At 46.4% G+C, this 18,045-nt stretch overlaps 1 protein-coding gene across 6 annotated transcripts; it reads left to right on the top strand.

Annotated features, from left to right (window-relative positions):
- Positions 1-9,570: 9,570 nt before the first annotated feature.
- On the top strand, positions 9,571-17,525 carry LOC100836457 (S-type anion channel SLAH2). Of its 6 annotated transcripts, XM_024460323.1 has the most exons (5): positions 9,571-9,861; positions 10,652-10,750; positions 15,004-15,737; positions 15,832-16,599; positions 16,701-17,525. In XM_024460323.1, exons 3-5 carry the CDS (start codon positions 15,018-15,020, stop codon positions 17,115-17,117), a joined length of 1,905 nt encoding a protein of 634 aa, XP_024316091.1. In that variant the 5' UTR covers positions 9,571-9,861; positions 10,652-10,750; positions 15,004-15,017; the 3' UTR covers positions 17,118-17,525. The 6 variants fall into 6 exon arrangements, with proteins under 6 accessions (XP_024316091.1, XP_014753859.1, XP_024316090.1 ...); XM_014898373.2 differs by lacking the exon at positions 10,652-10,750; XM_024460322.1 differs by lacking the exons at positions 9,571-9,861; positions 10,652-10,750 and adding an exon at positions 12,914-13,341.
- Positions 17,526-18,045: the final 520 nt, after the last annotated feature.

Genomic DNA, 18,045 nt, shown 5'->3' with positions numbered 1-18,045 from the left:
ATAGCCGCCAGAGAGAGAAAAATCCCGTTTCGATCTTCATCGGTTCCCCTCGCTTCCGATAGCCTATTGGGCATCAAGAGGTGAGGGGAACCACGGATCAACATCTAGCATCGTTTCAGTACCTTCTTTGTAAGGTTTTCCGTGTCCTTGGCGGCGGCGTCCTGACGGTGGAGGCGGCGACGTGCGGATTTTTGGTCTCCCAGCTTCATCCCCGTTATGGCGTGTCTATCATGGTCTACTCCATGGAGTTTTGGGATCTCACGGCTCGTAATTTCGTGCTTTTGGTCATCTCCCTCATCGGTTCGGCGATGATTCAATGGTTCGACAACCTGTCTTGCGAGGGGTGTGTCTCCGGCTACCACGCGTTCAACGATATTAAGATCTTACCCACTGGGGTGGGCGGCTCATGCGGCTCAGTAAAACCTACAAGGTTAGTTTAGCTTATGCAGGTTTGGTCTTCTATTGTTTCGTCGCCAGAGATTTGGAGAAATATCAAGATGCGATTGGCGCAGCTAGAGAAGTTGGCTTCAAAGATTTTTTTTATGTAACTTTCGGTTTATCCGAAATCTTTGTTGTCGTTTTAGTTTGTTTGATCAGCTGTAATACGTTCGTTGAATAAATAAAGTCAGATCGTTGTTCTAAAAAAAAGTAATCGATCATTAATTTGGTGTTCTTTAAAATAATATATCTTTGCAAGCTATAAATAAAGGTCTGTAAAAAAGTTTCCCGCGCAAAGGACACCATGCTAGTTCATATCTATTATATACTAAAAGCAATATGAGGAGTACCGAGGGGAAGCTCTACGTTGATCCACATCATCTTAATTAATTTGACCATTGTCTACTATATACTAAAAGCAATATGAGGGGTACCGAGGGGAGGCTCCATGTTGATCCACATCATCTGAATTAATTGACCATTGTCTATTATATACTAAAAGCAATATGAGGGGTACCGAGGGGAGGCTCCACATTGATCCTCATCATCTGAATTAATTTGACCATTGGATCTTATATCTAATGGGTCAGAATTACTCAGAGGCATGTTTGATGGGCTATTACTAAACATTAAAGTTGTATTAGGCCCAACAGTGACATTAGAGATAATTAGAGGTGTATTTGTTAGGCTCTAATAAAGATTAAAATAGTTTCAGGCCCAAGTAGGCCCAATTTATTGTAATTAGTGGTAATTAAGTTAAATTTGTTTTTTGGTGCCAAACATAACATATTCTCTTACACGACAACATTTCAACTTTACTTCCGTTGTTTTCCTTCATAGGTCATGAAAAAAAAACATAATAATCTAAGTGTTTGTTTTTATGGTGCCAACTGTAACATAATCTACACGACGATATTTCAACTTTATTTTTCTTCACAGGTCATGAAATATTAAATAGTAAACTAAAAGCAATACGAGGGGTACGGAGGGAAGCCTCCACCTTGATCCACATCATCCGAATTAATTTAACTGTTGGATCTGATATCTAATGGCTCTTATTTAATGAGAAGGTATATTTGATGGGCTACCAATAAACAATAAAGTGATTTCAGGCCAAGTAGACCTAGTTTGTGGCTACCAACAAAACATCAAAATAAATTAAAATCCACTGAGGCCCAATACAAATCAATACATGTCCAATATGGACACAGATTGCTGATCGCAGGACATCTCATTGGTTCCCTTTGCCGTATGATATAAAACAAATAAATCAGATGGTTCGATTAAGAAAAAGAATCCGCTAAAAATAGATTAAGAAAAAAATGAGGGAAACCGAGGGGAGATGCCACATTGATCCACATCACCTAGATTATAGTGGCAATCGGATCTTATATTTTAATGGTTAAGATTTAATGAGAAGTATATGTCGCTTGGCTACGAACTGGTTATATACTAAAAACAATATGAGAGGTACCGAGGGAGGCCTCACGTTGATCCACATCACCTCAATTTTCTGATCTTGAATCCGAGAGTTGTTGATACACGGCCGTTAGATCTACGTGACACAAAAATTTGCTTTCAAATCGTGCGTTACATATACGTGACACGTAAATTTGCTAACGTGAAGCAACTAAATGACAGGTGAATCTTTTTTAACCTAAACGAACTCTTACATGCACATTTATTTTCCATAAAGTCTGCGCGGCATGCCTTCGCTGGAGCCGCCACGCTTGCTGCTGGAGCGCCCGCTACATGCCTTCGCTGGTGACGAGGTAAGCCAAGCTTTGGAAGGGAATCGTCGAGGCCACATCCATGATGAAAAATGTCTACGGATATGCCTGAACAATGTTGCATTGCAGCAATTCATCGAGATCAAATAAATTAATACTACAACAAAGTCAGTCTTACGCACTTTTGGTGTCCTATCATTATTAACTGGATTTGTTACATTCATGTGTAATTAGCGATTTAACGAAGTGTCATCTAAGAGTTCGGTGGTAATTAGTGGTCTAATCTTCTTCTCCGCGTGGGCTCATTTCCCTTATCATGCAAAGTTTTTTGTGAGTCCCATTTACGTGCAAAGTTTGGCATCGCAGCACGGCGGCCTTGCAGGTTGCACGCGTGCGCTCAGAGCACCGCGCGGTCGCACCGCCCGTTGCTGTGATCAGCTGCCCTAGCACCATCAGTCGTTGTTACCGTGATCCGTCCTCGTCGAGTGCACCACTCTATCAGCCGTCACCGGACGCCGCCTCGCTCACTCGCTGCATCGCGCGCCCGCTCCCAAGGAATGCTTGCCGCATCATCCGGCCAAAACAATAATTATATATTAAAAATATATAGTTTGTGACAGATGTGCAAAAGAAAAATTAAAAATTATATAAAATAATATCGCACAAAGTAAAATGTAGCAGAGGCATAAGTTCCTTATTCAAGCTCAACACTTTTATATTGCATATAATGTTAATTAAATACAAATTTGTTGCTAAAAAAGTATAATGTGTTATTGAATCAATCTAATGATGTAGAATATTCCATCTTATCATTTCAAAAGATTTGTTTTCATGAAAAACAAATAAAAAAAGCTATACATATATATTTTGGTTAAGTAAAATATATAAGAAATCAAATATTTCTAGCCGCGCAATCTGCACGGGTCACCCCAATTATTTTCAGCCGTTAGATATGAGATCTACGAGTGCTACAAGCAATATGTGTGGTACCGACGGAGCCTCCACGTTGTTCCACGTCAGCCCAATTATTTCCAGCCGTTAGATATGCGATCTAGGAGTCCTACAAATCGTTCATTTGATGTTACGTTCGGCTGAACCTCTAAAAAGAAAACACCGAGCCCAAATTAACAGCAGGAAGCAGTGGCAGGAGGCGCCAAGCAGAGCAGCAACGGACATGGGTGGGAGTACTGTGGCGGTTGTGGCCTAGCCGCCTAGGGGATTTGGGGAATGAGAGGCTCATGTGAGGGATTACACAATGTAGGTACGGAGCTATATCCCTTAGAGCCTCCACAGTGGTGCCGGGCACAGCGGGAGACAGTGTAGGGGTGCGCGTGGAGGGGCGGAGGCGCTGTTGGGCGAGCGTGGCGTAGGGGCACTAGTGGAGGCGGTGCAGAGAGTGCGTAGGAAGGGCGGAAGTAGTGCAGAGGCGTGCAGCGGAGGAGTGGAGGAGGGACAGGGCCGTGAGTGGAGGTGGTCCCGTGGGGCGTTGGTGGAGTTGGGGTCCGAGGATTTGATAGGAAAGTGAGGTTGGGGAAGAAGAAAAGATAAGGGAAATGGGTAATTAATTAATTTTTTTTGTGAGTCCCATTTACGTGCAAAGTTTGGCATAATTTCCCTGCATGAAAACTAAAATTTAGCATCAATGCCAAATTGGATCTATGTGACAAATTTGGCTTTTGGCACGCCGTGGAAGCCTTTAGGTATACAAATCTCATATCTTCGATTTTAGAATGAAAAATACGAGCGAACTGAGCGTAGCTCAGGTGGTTGGTTCCTAAATACCAGGAGGTGCTCTTAAGGGTAGGGTGTGCGTGCGTGGGTTCATAGAGGTGAGTGTGTGTGTGCGTACTTGTGAGCGTATGCGTCTGTGTTTCCTAAAAAAGAGAATAAAAAATATAATAAATAGATACGTATCGGACAAAATCCATTATCAGTGAATTATACTCACTCCATCCGGATTTATAAAACCTGCATTGAATTTTGTGCCAAACTTTGACGAACAATTATACAAAGAAATGCAGGTATATAAACATATACAATTGATTGTGTTTTCCAATACGAATACAACGATATCTCATTTGTGCCAAACTTTGACGAACAATTATTAAAAAAAATGCAGGTATATAAACATGTACAGTTGATTGTCATATTATCAAGTAATGTTTCTTCAAAGTCCCTTATAAAATCCCGAGCGAGCCTTATAAACCCGGCCAGAGAGAGTATACTAGTATGGTAGGGAATCAAAGAAGGTACAAAATGAAAAAGTCATCAGCACACGCATAAAAAAATAATATAAGAACGATCATCAGGTCTAGCCCGCACATTTCGTGCCGACCACCATGCTAGTTAAGATAGAAGTGATTCATTCTATTCCACTTCACTCTGGACCAAACAACACCGTTACTCGTCCGCTTTCCATCGGGCTGAAAAAAGGTTAAAAGCCAAAAGGAAGGAAAAGAAAAGAAACGAGAAGAATGAAGTGGAATGGACTACTAGCTGCTCTAGCGGCCACTACTGACCACCGATGCGTGAAAGCTCCTCGCCCATCCATTATAATTTCCAAGGCCTCTTCACCGTACCGCGGCACCGCCGCGTCGTCGGCCCTTTAGCACAGCGGCCAATTTGGACCTCTCTCCACAATTCCACGATGAATTGCCGGGTGGTGTCAAGTGTCAACCACGCGCAGGCGCAGAGCACTTGGTACTGCAGCTCGTTCAATTCTCTCCCGTGTTCAGTGCTCTATCATCGAACTGTTCCTACGATAAGTATATGCATGGAAGGAGATTGATGGAGTATATGGGCCAGCCTCGATCGTCCAGCTCCTTCGATTGCAGGAATGTGTGGAAGGGTTGGACACCATGATTCGCATGTGACTTGCGCACTTGTGCCGCTGTGCGGGGGACTAGCTGAACGTGCAAGGATCGTTGTTGCACGTACATACTATCCCTTGATGAGTTAGGCAGGCATGCACACCGCAAACTGGCCGCGCGCGCGCGCGTCGGTCCGATCAATATCCATACGTCTTGTCAGCGAAACGAACGGAGTGGCCCTGTACGCTTGTAGCATTACGGTGTCTGCATGTTTAGGGGTGGCAATAGGTCTGCGCCTGTTCGGAGATCGTCATTTCTTCCGTATCCACATGTAGTAAAATCATTCCGTCTCAATCCTCATTCCCTACCTCGTGGATCAATTTTTCCCATTCTCATCACCCATCGGGCGCACCAGACGCACGGTTCCCTATCCCTGAGTAAACAACTTTAAATTAACAAGTAACTATCGTTACCATGACGGCGATAAGGGTAAAAATAAATGTTTGACTGAGAATAAATAAATGGGAGTGACTACAGCTCAGGCGAGAATTTCTCGGTCGACCGGCTGGATTTGCATGCCCTACGCCCCTACCTTCTTCCTATGAGCTGATTTCATTTTTTTTTTTGTCTCAAGCACTAGTTGGCTGGTGGCTAGATTGGTAAGTGCACACCTAAGTTGCAATTATGAGTAATATAAGAACATCAACTTCCAAAATTTAGCACACGACTTGGCAACAAATTGCGCTTGCAAAAATTTGCATACAAAATTTCACGTGCAATTATAAGTATTATTTGACATCAACTTTATGCACGTTCTAAAAATTGCAAGTGAAATTTTACAGGCGATTCTAAAAATTACAGGTGAAATTTTACGCGTGATTCTAAAATTGCAGTTAAAATTTTATCGTGATTCAAAAAATTACAAGAAAATTTATGCGCGATTGTAAAAATTGCAGGTGAAATTTTGTCCGTCTGGAAGCGCACGGATGCAGGAGATACAACGCCAACAAGGAAAAACAATAAAATAAAATAAACCGTAGGTATAAATAAGAAACAAAAACAACGATAAGGTATAAATAAGAAACAAAAAAACAAAAAACAACACAAAAATGGACTGCAAGAGATGAACCTCCGAACCGCATGCAAGGAAACAATGCTAATCACAAACCTCCAAACCAGCTAGCTGACGTAGGCCGGTAGGAAACATGCAGTTGGACCACCTTTATCTCTCGTACAACTCCATCGACCGAGAAAAATAGTTTCTCAGTCGACTGCTCCCTGGCAATCTCGTAAATATATATAGTGGGAGAACTGAATGGCAAGTCATCTTATTAGCGCATTAGTTGGATACCATGTCACCTGATTAGTGAAATTTACCTGATTTACTAAATCTGGACCATACGATGTATGTTAACCGGGTCCCTGTGGGATTTGAATATGAAAACTAATTATGTATCGCATTCGTGAACGGCTCCCATTGGCATCCCTCGCATGCTTCCTTTGCTTCTTTTACTACAGTGCCGCATCGCAAGGAGGCACGGAGTGAGCGAGTGACCCGTGAATAGATGAGCCATGCGCGTGCCATTGGCAAAGTGCGCCGCGATCGAGCTACCCGGCGCCAGTTGGTTTTATCTCTTGGCTATAGCCTGTAGCCAGCTCCCCCAGGCGCGCGCATTTGCCGCACGCTGCAGAGCCGATTTCGTGCCTGCCATCATCATGTTCAACTCCTCGCTCATGTACATACCGATCGGCTGGTATAGCATGCATTATCTTGTGCCGTACCGTTGAATAAAGTATAGCTAGCAGCATTACACAATGAACTTTAATTTGTGCGGTCACATGCATGCTGCATTTTCAAAAACATAATTGCTTTCCTGGTAACTGACTAACTGTACATTATTTTCTATATGCGGCAGTTGAATGAGCTCGCTCCGGTACATGCATGAAAAACGTTGCATGCATGCACCTATTGTCGTGATCACATTACTGTTACGATATGCATGTAGTGCTCGTTAGGCTATCTATCACCCCGCATTATCTTGAGTTATCTAAAACAGCAGCATTATATATGCTGCTATGAGCTTATTTTTAGGGAAAGGCAGGTCACATGCCGCATTGTTGGCTTTGATATATTGTATACATATATTTATATGTGTGTAAAACCGAATCCTGACACTGATGAAAGGGAAAAAATAATGTGCACATGCGTATCTTCTATATCTAAATAGCATATCATCGTTACTCCCTCGGTCCAACAAAAAATATCTCAAGTTTGTCAAAATTTGGATATATGTACTTATGTAGACATGACTTAGTGTATAGATATATTCAAATTTAGTCAAAGTTGAGACATCCTTTGTTGGACGAAGAAAGTACATGATTTCTCTCAACGTGCAAATATGCATATCATCAAGCACATCACATGCAAATCATGCATGTCATCTCTAATGCATGTATCATTTTTTAAGCCTTGGATGTATTCTTTTACATTTTTGTACGCCCTCCAACCCAAATTAACTAACGTGGATTTGCATAAAAATCTATACAAATCCAAGTCAGTTAATTCGGGATGGAGGGAGTATTATTTGTTTTAACATGTTCCCAATCAACGTGCGGGTATCATCTAGTATGTACTCCCTCCAAGCCATAATTAATAAGTGTCGTTGATTTATTGGAAAATTGTATTAGGGTTAGTTCAAAACTGCGACACTTATTCTAAATCAGGGGATATAAACTAGCGTGTCGAACTCATGCATGGTAGGCGGATCAGACGCATATCCACTTCTGAATCGGCTATAGTTGACATGAACGGGTTGTAAAGCGCCGGCGATCAGATACGCTATCAGATAACCCGTCGATCGGACCGGTCGATACATAAATTACATATGCGTGCAGCGTGCGTCAGCGTCACCAATTTCTAGTACCGAATAGTCGCATTATGAGTCCCACTGGAGGCTGGAGCCGGCCTTGATATAGCAAAGGAAACCCAGGAGATCAGAGATGGCTCGTCCAGTCGCAAGAGGCCACGGTTCTTCATACGGAGTACTTTATTAGGTCACGTATACAAATACCACCGACCTTCAGAATGGATCCGAACCCTGCACCCAATCTAAAGTATTACGTACGTGTGATTCCATTAGGAGTTACTAACCCTAATGCACTTAAAAATTTGTTTAAAGAGTGTAAAGCAGGGGCAGGGACCTAATCACCTAACTAGTCGAAGTGTACATCCACGTGAAACGATAGGTCGATTGGATCCCACGTATGCATCAAATTAGCATAGTTAATTAGCTTCCTTTCGACTTTGGTAAGTAAATTTAGAACTGGAGTTATTTCTTACTCACTCGTTCCCAATCCCCGTCAATCTTCAGGGAACAGGGCGAGTAGTCAACAATCATAGCGTTCCGATTAAAAATTTGTCATCCTTTGTAATTACACGAATCTTAATGATTGGGTCGAACAGTTGATAGCATTAACTTAGAAGTTAGAAATAGTTATTTTTTAGCAGGTTTAGAAATAGCAAAACCGTTTCAAAATGGAATAAGATCTACAAGCCTGGCATCTGATTTCTAGCTTACAAAGCGAACTGTTCGTTGCCATCTGATTTTGATATTGAGGTGAATTATGATAACGTAAACTTTTCAACTCGCTTCTGCCTTTTCTGTTTGACGAACCAAGTTTTTTATGTGTCTCTTTTCACAACTGATTATAAAATAACTTTGCATCGCACACTTTAGCAATCCTGAATCGAGTCTAATATGAGAGAATGGGTAGCAGGACTGCGTGAGGAAGAACGAGGAGGTCAGGAGGGGGGGGTGGAGATGAGCCGGGCGATGATCACTGCCAAAGCTAGCGATAACAGGATTCCCCGTGTCGTCAGCGCAAAATACAGTTCCACGGGGATGCCGTCTACTGCACGTTCGCGTTGGAGTAGTAGAAAGTACCGGATTTAGTTTCTACTCCAGAATCACCATGGAAGGTCGGATCCTGGCTTGTGGACCTGTGGTGTTAACGGGTTTCAGACCGACAAAGTGTCTGAGTGCACGGCGCCTTTTGGTGCATTTCGTCCTTGACGATACCCATGTCCACGAATCCAATCCCCCCCACTGCATCCGGAACTACTTTTTCACGGCCCTCGACGTCGGAGTTCACGCTGAAACGACCATCGAATCTCAATCCAATCCAATAGCTTTTCGATCCTGCTGGGAAATTCCCCTGTGTGCCACTGCCACAACCAACCTGCCCGAGTTGAACCCTGCACGTACATACGTACATCCGTACGTAGTATAGCGTTCAGCAACTAGATCCTACTCAGCGGTTGGCACCCACAAACTGGGCCATCAATTTGGCCTCTGACGAAGATTGGTGGCGGCGGCCACCCGCCACTGACGTCGTCGTACAATCTCCGCCATGCCGCACAGCACACCCCATCGTGCGTGACCTAAAAAAACCCTCGCTAATATGTCTCTTTGGATCGGCCGGTCGTGTCTGCACAATCATGCGCATTCATTCCCTGATCGACGACGTCGTCGCTGCTAATCTTTATGGCCTCCCTATAAAAGCACGGTTCTCTGGAACTCAGTCAGGGTCAGGGGAGTGCGAGAACCACTAGTGAGTGCCACTCACCTAGCTCTAGCGCTTGCTCGCCTCCTTTCCATTTTTCCCAACACGCCCCAGTCTGCAGCGGCGGAGCTAGGAGCCATCCATCCAAGAAGAACTCGCACCTCATTTGCTCGTCGGATCAAAACCCGGCCTTATTGCCGTCGTTTTCGCGTCGATCTCGCGGCTTCGCTATATCGATCGGCGCCGGCCGCCGCCCCCCGGGCGTCGCACGCAGCCCGTACGTCAAACTTGGAGCCTAGCGGCCGGGTACTACTAGACAGGTATGTGCGTACCGTAATCTATACTTCCCCTTCTTTGGATTTACTAGCCGTGACGGATGCATGTGCATGGATACCTCCCGCGTGCTGCTTTTGTTTATGCGCCCTGGGGTTTACGCGACGGGGATCGACGTGGACGTGGACGATCCACGGCGAAAGGATCGGGTGCTATTCTGCTTGTCGTTTACGCGCAGATATACATGATCAAAATCCAAAAAATAAGGATCCGAATTGGGTCGACCGATCGAGCCGCAGCAGCAGCACCGTCCTGTCCGTTGTCCGCTTGCTCGATCGAGCTGTGGGCTTTGTTTAATTTCGTGGATCGTACGGAAAGTACTCTTACCGTAAGTTAATCATGCGTGATAGCTGGCCGCGACTGGCTAGCACTGATCCCACGGTCGATGTGCATCGGATTGTGCATAATAAACTGGCTATAGCTAGCTACAGGTCAGGTCGATTAGTCACTGTCGATCTCTCGGTGATGGTGTATGTCGAACCAAAATTTACTTGGCGGGGCTTGCTCCGTGGGACGTAGTCACGTAAACGTAGGGGACTGGTTATTTCTAGCAAATGAAATCGTTAACTTCTTATTGTGGACAATGGAATTAATGTTTGAATGGTCAATGCATATCGTGATAAACCAAGGTTTAGTCAGTACGTAGCAGAAGCAGGAACTATAGGTGATTCAATAATGGAGTATTCACGAGAGAGTAAAGTGTGTTTAATATTAATATTGCTTCAAATCCAAAGGTTAAATGCGAACTCTCATGTGGTTGGTTCTTTGTGGTGGAAGAAATCCACATAGGTTGAAGTCTCCGACTTGATCGCATTTTCATGGATTTAATCTAACTTCGTCAATCTCAAGATGATGTGCCGGCCCAGTCTATCGAAGGTACTCGTAGGGGTAGGGCGTGCGTGTGTGCATTCATAAGAGTGTTTGTGAGCGTAAAAAAAATTCCAAAGGTTAAATCATAAAAACTTTTACAATCCCCGCAAAAAAAATATTTAGAATACCTGAATATAAGTTGTACATTTTCTTTGATCTAAGAATACAGATTAAATGATACTCTTAATATTTTATAAGCATAATTAGTCTCCTTTGCTGGGTTTAGGAGTTTTATAGGCATCATTAGTCTACTTGAAGGCAAAAATTTCCATGCTAATTAAAAGTGAATACAAAAATGTCCGGGGAAGTAAAAATCAAACAGATTTTTTTTTGTTCATATAATCTCTCTGTTCACCCAGAAACGAATAAGTTGGTAAAATGTTTACTGAAAAAATACTCTTAATATTCTACCATTTAATATTTGCATATACTAGCACTAGTTAGTCCATATCTACACGTGTTCAGTGCTTGTTGGAAGACTTGCCAAGTTGTAATATTAAAAGCTTCTTGGAGCTAGGCTGACTATAACAGAGCAGGCAGTCCTCGCTTGTCCCTATGAACTGTTCGGTACTATTAATTTTATAAATATAAGAGCATCACGTTGTGGTCAAACAATTTGGTTGCGCGTGGTTGGTCGGAGATCTACATTTTCTGAAATGAGTCCAAATATCGATCAACTCAGGGGTCTCCCCTTCATATTTTATTGATTCAGAACATCCAGTTGCCACCTCTTTACCAATATGGCCTAAATTGGAATTTACTCTAGTTTATTGAGCGATCTGCATCTGTCACTGTCCAGTGGGATTAGTTTGAGGTTACACTCGTTTTCTCGATGTTCTTACGCTCCAAACAAGCTAGCACCAGCAGCTTTCAGGTCCTCTAATCAAAATTTGATACTCACTCTGTCCAATATTAAGTATCAGAATATTACATGTATCTAAACGTATTTTACTATATGAATACGTCAATGTTTAAACAAATTTAAATCACTTGATATGATACGGAGGAGTACGATTAACTCTACCTAATCATGCTACAGTCACTATTTAGCTCTTTTCCTTCTCTGCAGACGATTTTTTTACAGCACAGCATAGTAGTCTACAGGTCTACACGACACTGACGCAGTGTACTGTAGTACACATGGGTGGTATATAGTGTCGTCTGTTTTACCTCTTGGCATAGTAGTGGCACCAAAGAAAGAGAATGATGAATACTAGCCACGCCCCGATCTTCAACTGATGTACATGTCAGTTTTGGTTCTTGAATAAGATGGTTGTAAATATCGGAACATCGATCGAAAAGACGGTCGAGTTGAATTCTGCACTACTCCTGTATTAAAGTATGTGACCGATCCTTAACAGACAAGAAAACATGAGTGATTCCGGAGAAGAAAAATCTAGTAGACTAATGCGCGCTCTAACAGAACATTCACTGAAATAATATCTCCCTCATACAAATTTTCTCGGACGAAAAATTCCAGCGACACTTTTTTTGTCCAAAGGAATGTAGGAGTACAAGTTTTTTGGAGAATCTTTAGGAATTTTTCCTTTAGAAATTTTTTCCATGTACTTCGCTTGATTTGCATTGGTATCTTTAGGATTTGGATCTTAAAGTTCATGTGTACTTCATTTGGAAGAAGATCTCCATCTACTCAAACTCAAGCCTCTTGATAGCATTCACTCGTTTTCCTTGTGATGTGTCAAACACTCGTTGTCTTTGTAGGGAGAAAAAAAAAATGATTGATGCATCAAAATTGACGCACCTCTGAAAACTGGAATAATCCTTAATTCGGCCCCGTTCTTAGGTTCCTGGTGCGTGCGTGCGGAGAAGAGACCGTGCATAGGTAGCACATAGCCACATACTGAATACGGCATTCAGTTTGGATCAAGCACGTATTTGTTTCATCCAGAAGTTGAGTAGTAGAACCGGCCGTCGGCGTCGATCCACGGAAAAACTCCTGCCTTCCGTGCGCGTGACATGTCGGAAAGACTCGCATCCAGGGTTCGGAAACCAGAAAAGGGAGTGCGTTTTACTTGTACAAGATGGTGAAACGCACCACGATTTCGCAGGCACGCGGGCCAGTGGTCATGGCTTAGTACAGAGACCTGTGCACGGAAATATCGTGGAGTATACACGCACACGCACTCACACTGTCGGACAGGGCAGGCTAAGCATCCATTCCACTGGTCAAGGCGACAGAGCCTGGATCTGGGCCCGATGAGCAGACGGACACAGCTGCCCGGCACGCGCGCGCTTTGACTCGCCACATTTCTGCCTCCACTGTGTCAGTCTGTCTTTCCAGTTCCCACAATCGGCACCGTACCGTTCCATTTCTTTTCTTCCTCCCACCAATTATTTTCCTCATTTTCGAAATAATAAGACAAGGACCAGCTAAGCTGGGCCTATCCCTATATATACACACACACACCAATGGCAGCATTGTAGGTACACATCAGCTTCCCCCAATACTCATCTGCGAGTAGCTTCCATTGTTTGGTTGCTTGCTAGCTACAGCCAGTAAAGCTCCTCTCCCAATAGTCCCATTTCCTTTCCTTCATTTCCCATCTCTTCCGTGAATCGATTTTCAAGGCCAAGAGGTAATGGATATGCATGAATCTGTTATATTGTATTTTAGGCTTGTGTATGCGTGCAATATAATTTGCCCATGCTGGTGCCCATGCTTTTCTGCCATCTGTTTTGCTGGCACTTTAAATTTGTGGCCTCTAGCAAAACCGAAGGCCGGGTTCTTTCTCCTACTTTTTTCCAGTTGTAGTTTTTGGATATATTTGCTTTTTTTTATTTACGGGAAGCTACAACTAGCGCTGCTGCCCTGTCGCCCTGTCGGGTTCTCTGCTCATTGTTGAGTGACTCATCCGCGCGTGTCATGTGGCGGTGCATGCCATGCATGGATTGCTAGCCACCAACCTAGCTGACAATGCTAAATTTTTTTTTGAAGAAGAACAAATTTTAGATGATCAAGAAGAAGAACAATACCTAGTTGGCTTGGCCTAAGCTGCCTACCATCGAGGCAAGATGTAGGAGTAGCTAGCTAGGATAGGTGTGTTGTTGTCTAGGTTCCTCGGTCACATCTGAGGACGGTACGTCCAATCCGGGAGTACAGGAAACGCCGGTCTGCTAGCTGATCGATGGACCGTGACGTGCCTCCGTAGAATACAGGAGTACTAGACAGTAGAGTCATTAGCTTTTAAGATCGCAACGTCACACTCCCCAGTAATTAATCTCGGCGCATGACTGCAGCAAGTCAAAGATATTACCGTATCTGACATATTACGTCTTGTCCGGCTGTAGCTGGCCATGAGTACATGTTCGGTTTCCACACGAGTCTCGTGACCGGCCCAGGTAGCTTCTCCGATTCCTATGGCCACCTTTCTGAATTAACGCACTTTGCAGCGGAAAAACGTCAAGTCCCCGGGCCCCGGCTTTGACTCTACGTGCGTCGCGTCCATCCGGCCGGCGAAAGCATGCGCATGTACGAAAGCCGCCTGTCTCGTACTACCTGCATCCCTCTGGCCAAGCAGAGGATCGAAAGTGGCAGGAAAAGGTTTATTCCACTGCTTTTGGTGTGCCGTACTAGTACTGTACCATGGAAGGAGACCGTAAAGATCGTCTTGGGACTGCATGGAGAGGAGGAGGAAGTGTCAAAGTTTGACAAGAAAACAACAGGGGAGTTTTCCCACGGCCGAGGGCGACGCGCGTTGGCGGTACACCGAACCTTCGCGATGTATTGGCAACTGCATGCGGCCAGCAGCGCCGACCCGTCGCCCTCACCGGCCGGCGGCGTGCCCTGCCGCTCCACTGGCATGCACCACTCGCGCGCGAGCAGGAAAGGGAATCGTAGTTTTGGCGCATTCCCCACCCGCGCTAGCTCTCTATAAATCGACAGCACCTCCCTTGCGGAGCCGAAATGCAACTTGAGTCCCATACTCCGGGGGAACACGTAGGGGGGGCTAAAAATAACACGATCGGCTGTCGTTTCTTATTAGGGAGATCGGAACCGCTTGAGGGTATACGATTCGCACGATCGCACAATTAGTAGTCGAGGTAAGAATATGCTAGCAATAGGAGTTTGGGTCGATATGGCCAGGGTCGCCGTACGAGAATGCCCAGCCGTGCTTCGGCCGAATTGGCGTGTCTGGTATTGGATACTCGACTTCCGTGTCTTTTGGGAGTTTATTGCTGGTGCCGTAGTTCTCCCCTGCATTTCTTTGCTAAGTGGAGTGCTATGTCTGATCGTGCAGGTTCCTTGATTGGCATGGAGTACGGCAGAGACGACGTCCAAATCCAGATGACCGGCGGCCAGCTGAACGAGCAAACGTCCCGAGGGGAAGCTCTTCCGGCGCTGCTCATCCAGGTTCCTTCGCGGACCATCGCCGGCTTCGACTGCGTTGGCGGCGAAGCGACTGCTACTCTGCAGCACGAGCAGCACAAGGGAGTACTACAGGGCGCGTATACGGAAACTGTCATTAGCATCCCGGCGCCGGCGACCCCACCACCGGCTGCCCCCGTGCCCGTGTACGACGCCATCCCGTACTCCCTTTCGCTCAGCATGCCGGCGTCGCCGTCGGGGTTCCACTTCTCGCAATTCCGGACGGCGTCCGTGCACCGCCAGGACGCGCCGCCAGCCGAGACCAAGCCCGGCGTCGAAGGCGTTCAGGCGGTTGCGCATGGCCCACTGCTGCTGAAGCAGACGCGGTTCCACTCGCAGCCCATCCTCCACGCGTCCCTGCAGAACAACAACGAGGGGCTGCGGCGGGCCGACAGCACGCGCGACAAGCGGTTCGACCCTTTCAAGACCTTCTCCGGCCGCCTCGAGCGGCAGCTCTCCAACCTGCGGGGCCGGCCGCTGGACCCCATCGATCTCGAGTCCTCCCAGTCCAAGATCTCGGAGGAGACCGAGACCGAGACCGACCAGGTCCCCGGCGCCGACCGCTACTTCGACGCCCTCGAAGGCCCCGAGCTCGACACTCTCAGGGTAATTATTAAGCAAATGGCTAATTTAGCGACAGAGACACTAAGTAGTGGCGATCTCGTTTTAGTTAGTAGGCTAAAAGTGCTTTTCTGTGCAGGCGACAGAGGTGGCGGTGCTACCGAGTGACGAGAAGTGGCCGTTCCTGCTGCGGTTCCCGATCAGCGCGTTCGGGATGTGCCTCGGGGTGAGCAGCCAGGCGATCCTGTGGAAGACGCTGGCGTCGGCGCCGCCGACGGCGTTCCTCCACGTGAGCCCCGTGGTGACCCACGTGCTGTGGTACATCTCGCTGGCGCTCATGGGGCTCGTCTCCTTCATCTACCTGCTCAAGGTGGTCTTCTACTTCGAGGCGGTCCGGCGCGAGTTCTACCACCCGATCCGCGCAAACTTCTTCTTCGCGCCGTGGATCGCGTGCCTCTTCCTGGTGCAGGGCGCGCCCATGCCGGTGGCCGAGGTGCACCACGGCGTCTGGTACGTGCTCATGGCGCCCATCTTCTGCCTCGAGCTCAAGATCTACGGGCAGTGGATGTCCGGCGGCCAGCGCCGGCTCTCCAAGGTGGCCAACCCGTCCAACCACCTGTCCATCGTCGGCAACTTTGTCGGCGCGCTGCTCGGGGCCAAGATGGGCCTGCGGGAGGGGCCCGTCTTCTTTTTCGCTGTCGGCCTGGCCCACTACATTGTCCTCTTCGTCACGCTCTACCAGCGGCTCCCCACCAACGTCACGCTCCCCAAGGAGCTCCACCCGGTCTTCTTCCTCTTCGTCGCCGCCCCCAGCGTCGCCTCCATGGCCTGGGCCAAGATCAACGGTCGCTTCGACAACGGCGCCCGGATCGCCTACTTCATCGCGCTCTTCCTCTACATGTCGCTGGTACGTATATTTGTACGTGACCAAACTTCCCATGTACGCACGTAAATTAACTAGCGTTTTGCAGTGATTCTGATTTTGTCTTGTCACGAATTAACGAGCAGGCTGTGCGGATCAACTTCTTCAGAGGATTCCGGTTCTCCCTGGCGTGGTGGGCGTACACGTTCCCGATGACGGGCGCGTCGATCGCGACCATCACGTACGCCACGGAGGTGACCAACGTGCTGACGCGGACGCTATCCATCGGGCTCTCGGGCATCGCCACCGTCACGGTGGCCGGCCTCCTGGTCACCACCATGTTCCACGCCTTCGTGCTCAGGGACCTCTTCCCCAACGACGTCTCCATCGCCATCACCCGGAGGAAGCCCAAGTTCAGCAAGATCCTCGCGCACTTCCGCTCCGACATGAAGGAGCTCGTGCTCTCCGTCTCCAAGTCGCCCAACTCTGACTCCGACACGTCCGTCTCAGGCTCCACTACTGATACCGACCCGTCCGTCACCAAAGGCAAAGCAGAACCTTAAACTAGAGCAACACGCCGCGCGCGCGCGTTCTCTGTCACGTATAGCTCCATAGCTGTACATTTCATAGTTTTTTGTCGTATTTTTAGTTCAAATTTGGAATAGTTTCGATCATCTCGGCAAGGACTGCAAGATAGCCTTGCAGAGCAGATTGGAACATGCATGCACGCATGCAGCGGGTCGGCCGGTCGGTGTAATTACAATGGGTGGAAGCACAAACCGTAGGGAGAGCATGGATCGATGGATTCCTCACCAAAAAAAAAACATGAATCGATAGATATATCCTTGGAGCAAAATTTGTGATGATGAGGATATAATGTGAAGGAGTAGGCTGATCGATCAATGTGTAAATCTACGGATATGTATATTTGAAACAAGAATAATAAAACAGATGACGTTTGTGATCGACCATGCAGATTGGAACTGATCGAGATCTCGGTTGACTGATCCATCAACCTCGGTTGACTGATCCATCAACGTACGACATTAGTACGTTTGTTCATCCGTGCAATTTGGTGTCGCAAGCTAAGAGCAACTCCGGTAGTTACCGAAAAATCTGACCCGAAAAAACGATAATTCGGTCTATTGAATCAGTTTTTTCGGATTCAAGTTTGCGCGGCCAGAACAGAATCTGAAAACTGAAACGAAAACAAGGTATGCGGTACCTGTTCTACCCCAGTCCATGCAAAACCGAAACACGTACCGAATCGTTAAAATCGATAGTTCGTCAGATACAAATCGACAGTTCGTCGTCCGACAAATAGAGTTCTCCAAATTGCACAACAAAATAAAAAGATTAACAAATCAAGCGTGAAATTAGTCTCCTTTGCCATCACCATTTGCCACGGCATCTCCATTTCCGCAATCACCGCCATGAGTGGCTCTGGCAGTGGCGGCGGCTACGGATGCCTCTGCGGCGGCCGAAGCTTCC

The sequence above is a fragment of the Brachypodium distachyon genome, chromosome 2 (genome assembly GCF_000005505.3).
Source record: "Brachypodium distachyon strain Bd21 chromosome 2, Brachypodium_distachyon_v3.0, whole genome shotgun sequence".
In the NCBI taxonomy this organism is placed as follows: Eukaryota; Viridiplantae; Streptophyta; class Magnoliopsida; order Poales; family Poaceae; genus Brachypodium; species Brachypodium distachyon.
Note: the sequence above shows the minus strand (reverse complement) of the source record. Positions and strands in the feature narration are given on the sequence as shown.

Coding starts and splice junctions, on each gene's coding strand:
- LOC100836457 (XM_024460321.1), top strand. CDS start 14,865: ATGCCCAGCCGTGCTTCGGCCGAATTGGCGTGTCTGGTATTGGATACT. Junction 15,738..15,831: donor CCGAGCTCGACACTCTCAGG/GTAATTATTAAG, acceptor TTTTCTGTGCAG/GCGACAGAGGTGGCGGTGCT. Junction 16,600..16,700: donor TCTTCCTCTACATGTCGCTG/GTACGTATATTT, acceptor ATTAACGAGCAG/GCTGTGCGGATCAACTTCTT.